This window comes from Colletotrichum phormii (assembly GCF_030913505.1).
Source record: "Colletotrichum phormii strain CBS 102054 chromosome Unknown BDP81scaffold_30, whole genome shotgun sequence".
Classification (NCBI taxonomy): Eukaryota; Fungi; Ascomycota; class Sordariomycetes; order Glomerellales; family Glomerellaceae; genus Colletotrichum; species Colletotrichum phormii.
Window position 1 is genome coordinate 208,832 of NW_026851472.1, and position 6,228 is coordinate 215,059.

The window sequence follows — 6,228 nt, forward strand, 5'->3', positions numbered from 1 at the left end:
CCCTGTATAGATATTGGTCTACGCTTTCTTCAGTTGAACGAGTACGAATAAGAAGTTGCTTGCCGAGGCAACGAGGTAATTGTAAAGTGGGTGAGTTCGGGTGATAAACATGAGGCGACGGCGAGGAAGCGAAAGCATAAACTCAGTCATGATAGAGCTTTCGAGAAGTTGCCGTCAAATCGATAGGTCAATAGACGCACAGAAGCGCTGTCGAAGCGTCAAATGTGCCGAGGTACACGTTTTGGTTGACGTTGTCGTTCGCATTCGCATGTTAGTGGAGGGACGAAGCAGCCAAAGAGAGGCTGGATCGAGGGGTTGAGGAGGCGTCAGACACTTTAAGACATGACATGCGAGCCCCTGCATGGCATCCTCCACCAAGCACGAGATCGACGCGTGCACGTCCCGCCAGGGAAAAAAGCCTCGGCATGCACTTTGCCTCAACAAAAAAATCCTCTGATCGCACGAGTTTCCATACATAAGATCTTTGCTGCCATCACGACTTCAAGAGACGCGAGACCTGATGTCAACTCAACAGCAGACCACAGACACAATGGCGGAAGAACTCGACATTCTCATTCTTGGAGCAGGCATTTCCGGCGTCAATGCCGCGTACCGTGTGCGGACAGAGCTGCCGGGCAGTACTTTCGCGGTGCTCGAGGCCCGTGACGTAGTTGGTGGGACGTGGTCTTACTGGAAATATCCTGGATTCCGCTCCGACTCGAATATGACGAACTTTGGCTTCGGATGGCATCCATGGCCTCACGACAAGAAGATCATCGAAGGCGCGCCCATCGCAGCTTACATTGAAGATGCTGTCAAGACACACCACATTGATAAGCACATCCGATTCCAGCACAAGGTTAAATCATCAAATTGGGACAGTGATGAGGCACGATGGACTCTGGAGTGCAACACCCCCGAAGGAAAGAAGAAGATCAAAGCCAAGTTCCTCTTTGTTTGCTCCGGATACTACTCCTACGAGAAGGCACTGGACACACATATCCCCGGAATCGAGAGCTTTGAGGGCAAGACGATCCACCCTCAGTGGTGGCCCGAAGACCTTGACTACACTGGAAAGCGCGTTATCATCATCGGCTCTGGTGCCACCACCATGACCTTATTCCCCAACATTGCCAAAAAAGCCGGCTTCACCACCATTCTGCAGCGCAGCCCGTCGTATGTCTTCGCATTAGGGGCAGAGTCACCAGTGGACAAGGCAGCGAAAAGGGTCTTGCCTCTGTTCATGGCGAATTGGTTCATTCTGCTCAAGGATCTCCTGCTTGAGACCGTCTTTATCCAGATTGTCCTAGGATTCCCCAACTTGGCCAAGCAGTTTCTCAGATTCGATGCCAAGCGTCGACTTCCCAAAGATTATCCCGTCGACATTCACTTCAAACCCAAGTACAATCCCTTTGAGCAGCGCCTCAACATGTGTCCGGATGGTAATGTCTTCAAGACGCTGCATCAGCCCAATACGGAGATCGTCACGGACCATATCGACACGGTCACGAAGGATGGCATTCTCACCAAATCCGGTCGTCACCTGCCTGCCGACATCATTGTTACGGCGACTGGACTGCACGTGCAACTTTTCGGAGGTACAGACGTGACGGTTGATGGCGTTCCCGTCAAGGTTGGAGAGAAGTACAGCTGGCGCGGATGCATGCTCGACGGCGTGCCCAATGCCGCTGCAATAATCGGCTACGTCACTCAAACCTGGACTCCTGGCGCCGACACCGTGACCCGGCTCTGCATCCGTGTCATTAAGCAGATGCAGAAGACCGGCGCCGTCGCTGCCACCCCCGTCTTGTCGGACGAGGAGAAGAAGAACTCGCCCAGGTTGCCTTGTGTAGATGCCACATCCAACTACTTCACCCGCGCGCACGGTCGGATGCCCGTGGTGACTAACCAGGGACCTTGGTATGGAAGAAAGAATCTCATCGTGGATAAGCTGGCGCTGTGGTTCGGAAGTGTGACGGTAGGCATGGACTACCGCTTGGCAACGAAGTCGAAGGACATTTGATGATTATGAGAATAACGAGCCATGTATGTCAGTGTACCTGGACGTCAGCATAGAGTTGAGAACGTGACGGGACCGAATTTAAGATTGCTTGGCAAGCCGAGAGCCTCCCATTTTTTAACCGTCTCACCTAAGATCCTACGCTGATCATGTATCCGCCGTGATCCTGATCCGCTGATTCGTCGGCGATTGCGAGGGCGTAAGCTGCCTTTGCTATGCTCGAAGGTGAGGCGAGACCTGACTCCCGTGCTCACTGGGGCTGTACTTCAGACTTATTTCACCATAGAAATCGTTTGCCACAGATGACGGGAAAGCTCAAGTGCCAAGGTGGTACTGGGGTTTTGGGGCCTCCCAACTCAGGTGAGTTGTTGATTTCAGAGGAACGAGCAAGGAGCGGTTCTCTTGGTCTCAGCGATAATCCCGGGAAGATCGACTATGCCCACCCATTGATCGGTAATTCGTGGCCGCCGATCAACGGCGAGTTTCTGAGTTAACCTTACCAAGCAGAATGTTCCTAAAAGATATGCATAACATATGTTACTAAGTGGAGTGAAGGAGACGCGCCAAGTCTGCGTCTATAGGAACCTCGTGTGCACGGTCACGCAGCCGCTGGGACACTTTTGGGACAGCTCCAGACGCATAACGAAACGCTGCGACGCAATAGCGGGATGGCGGCAAAACCCCGGCACGGGGCCGTCTCGGGAGGATTTCAGGCTCGACAGAACCCCAGTTGCAACTCGTATCGATGTTTACCGTCCCGAAGAGCCAAGTTGCGCAAGTTCAAGTTGATGAGTTAGCGACGATGAGTCGTCTCCCGCTAACGACCCAAACGTGGCTATGGTGACCGGCTTTTCAGGTCTTCTGGCTGAGGGAGACTAGAATGATTCATGTGAGAACCAGACCCATCTCATCCGTTCGCCGTCCGAGCACTCGTGCCGCATGAAATGCAAGAAGTGAGGCTCTGAGCACGGAATTTCAGGCTCCCGACAAGTATCGCTTCACCCGATGTTTCTTCGTCCAACCCGCAGCCTTTCCGTGCGGGGAGGACCCCATCGAGCCCATCCTACTGGACGTGCTCGCCAGGTTTGATCAGCGTAAACAAACCGGGCCACGAATCCCACCCACCGAGCCAACGAACCTCTGCCCCTGTTCGAGGCCTCCCCACGGCAAGTAAGAAATGCGATTCGCCTGATGCTCGAAACGCCTTCGCAATGTACATCAGAACAACACCACACAGCGCGAGAGTGGTAGGCAAGCACTTACCCAAAATCGTTCGCCAAGGCGAGACGACAGCGTCGTTTCGAGATGGAAATAGAGTCCGCGTTGCCAAGAAACGTCAGCGGGATGCCATTTGATATCCACAACACCGGCTCTGCGGCAGCTGTGCGTCTCGGGAGTTTCTAAGCTTGCTGTTCGAGTTTGTGGCGATCCGAGGCATCCGCCCTGCTGGGCTGCCAAAATGTTGAAATATCCGTTTCGTCCACCCGTCTTTCCATCTTTCGACGAACTCTCTATCCTCAGTGTCCTATTTCTGTCCGGTCCACTCGATAATATCCATTCTTCACTTACGAGCTGCGCTCATTCAACTCAACGTACAACGTTTAATCATTCACTCAAGTCAATACCGCCAATATGCGTTTCACCATCGCTCTCACTACCTTGGTCGCCGCCGTCATGGCCGCACCTCTCGATACCCTTGCTGCCCGCCAGGACGAGCTCAACGCCGCCATCCAGGCCCTCGCTGCCGAGAACCCTGAGGATGCCGAGGCCGCCAAGGGTCTCCTAGGCCGCGACATCAACCCTAATGTCCAGCTCACGAACGACGACGAGCAGGAGGAGGTCTTCAAGCGCGACATCAACCCCGACGTTCAGCTTACCAGCGATGATGAGCAGGAGGAAGTCTTCAAGCGCAACATCAACCCTGACGTTCAGCTTACCAACGATGATGAGCAGGAGGAAGTCTTCAAGCGCGACATCAACCCCGACATTCAGCTTACCAACGATGATGAGCAAGAGGAGGTCTTCAAGAGGGACATCAACCCTAACGTTCAATTGACAAACGACGATGAGCAGGAGGAGGTCTTCAAGAGGGACATCAACCCCAACGTCCAGCTCACCAACGATGATGAGCAGGAGGAGGTCTTCTAAATAAAAGCAGTTACCATGATAGCTTAAATTTGAATGCCATCTCAGTCTAAGTAATTACATTGGAAAAGCGGTGTCGAGACTTCTATTGACTTTTGTCACGAGTTATGGCACGCAGCAATGGGCATATGAAGTGGGTTAAAGTGGCTTGAAGTAACCCATCTAGAATGAGCACATGAGAGCAGTCTATATACTAAGAGAGTGTGATATCCACGTGAGAAAGCACGTGGCAAGATGCTTGACAAGTGCTGATACCATTCCTGTTTCGTGACAACTTTTGACTCCCGGGTAATGGTCACATCAATCAAAAGTTGATCACCCTCGACAAAGAGTTCGAACAGTGGCCTGACCAGCTGCTTAGGTACTTACTTGTGACATATGAGAAACTAATTGTCCCTAAGGCTCTATGTATGCGCACATGTAGATTTCCGATATGCCCCAAACTTTCGCTAGGATTGGGCTTGCTAAAGCTGGGATTTTGATGATAGTGTCTTGGTAATTAATCGACGCTGTGTTTTGGGTTCGCAGACACCGACGTTGATACATTGTTGTACTGGGTACATAAAGGTGACAGTAAAGGCAACATAGCTAATCTTCGTGAAAGGTTGGTTAATTGAAATCACGAGAAATATGCGCCAATGTTTGAGTGTCAGAGTGACTGTTTTTGTTGATAATTACTAAGACTTCGTATAGCTACATGTATACTGGAAATGTTACGGCGATTTGATGCCAGTGTGAAGTGCGAGGCCGTTATCGGATTTTCCTTGTCTTGTCTATAGAGACTATCTTCGCAATGAGACGAGTCTGTGAGTGTGACAGGTCCTTGGCGCAGCTATCTTCGCAATGATGACTTTTCCTCAATTGCCAGTCTAACTCTTGTCCTAGTGATTGTTACATGTACATTTCATGTATTCTTGAACACTCTGCTACTGCCCGTCTGGGGGCGGTTTAAGATTTGGCGGCTTCCGGCATTCACATCCATGTACGCATTGGTAGAAGACGTGGTCGCCGCCAAGAGCCGCAGGGGCGCAAAGTGCAGGGCAAAGACCTCTCAAGCTCGCCTTTGATCTGGAAGTTAGAAGAGTCCATGTAACATCTCAGTGGTGGTACTACTTACGTGGATACACAAGTTACTACCAGTTGATGTCGTCGCGAGCGTCATAGCCTGGCTGGATTCATCTGCCGAAAAGGTGTCATTTATCGCAATCGGAAGCGTTTGAGTGGTTGTCTTCTGGTGAGTTCTGTTGAAGTAGGTTGGAAATGCCATGCCAGGAGTGATCAAGGCGGCAGCAAGAACCTGGACGATAGCTGACAGATGCATCTTGATGAGTTGAGAAGAGATCTCCCTTCGTTTGCTGTTCAGGTTTGTGTTTGTGTGATGTGAGAAGTATGTAACGATGAATCGTGTTCGCGATTGTAGTTTGCGTTGGATGGATGCTTGAGAAACTAAATCACAGCTGGAAAGCAAGGTCATGACCTATGTATTGCCGGAGGTAACTTTCTCCGCCACTTGAATCAATTTGACTTTGAATGGGTCCAGGGCTGTTTCGCTCTGGGATCGTGTTAGTTTCGGAGATGGAATGAACGGGGCTTTGTGGTTATGAACTCTAGACAAATGAGTTTGTTGTCTGACTGGTTAAGAGGCAAGTGTGAAGTCCGTCAAGGTGGGTGTCTATTTTCTAAGCGGCACTCCCACTATTTAGTTTTGCACCTGGACAGTTTCCGGATTAGCCAGTCTGGAACCAATGTTGCAGACAAGATCTTACGAAAATTACTCAATTCACAAAGCGAAAAATTAAGTGGAAGACATATATCGTAGAAATTGGCTTGTTTCCTCTATTTGAGGGACCTAGAAGAGGTCGTATGATGTACCTATAACTCGTACGAGACGGGCCATCGGCTCGTGGCGAGCCGCATCGTATGGTAATGATCAGCAGCGCGTGTGGCGCTCAACTCAAGTATGCTACAAGTCCAAGATTTCACGTTTTTGGGATGTTTAATCATGCCAATGTTCTTCAACTGGGATCAAATTCTTCATCAGGAGGCTACTTAAGAAAGTCTAA

The 6,228-nt window shown here is 50.6% G+C and overlaps 1 protein-coding gene across 1 annotated transcript; it reads left to right on the plus strand.

Annotated features, from left to right (window-relative positions):
• The first annotated feature begins 445 nt into the window (after nt 1-445).
• BDP81DRAFT_439854 (monooxygenase) lies at nt 446-2,133 on the plus strand. The gene has a single exon (XM_060591445.1). It carries the CDS (start codon nt 521-523, stop codon nt 2,021-2,023), a length of 1,503 nt encoding a protein of 500 aa, XP_060439232.1. The 5' UTR covers nt 446-520; the 3' UTR covers nt 2,024-2,133.
• Nucleotides 2,134-6,228: the final 4,095 nt, after the last annotated feature.

Coding starts and splice junctions, on each gene's coding strand:
- BDP81DRAFT_439854 (XM_060591445.1), top strand. CDS start 521: ATGTCAACTCAACAGCAGACCACAGACACAATGGCGGAAGAACTCGAC.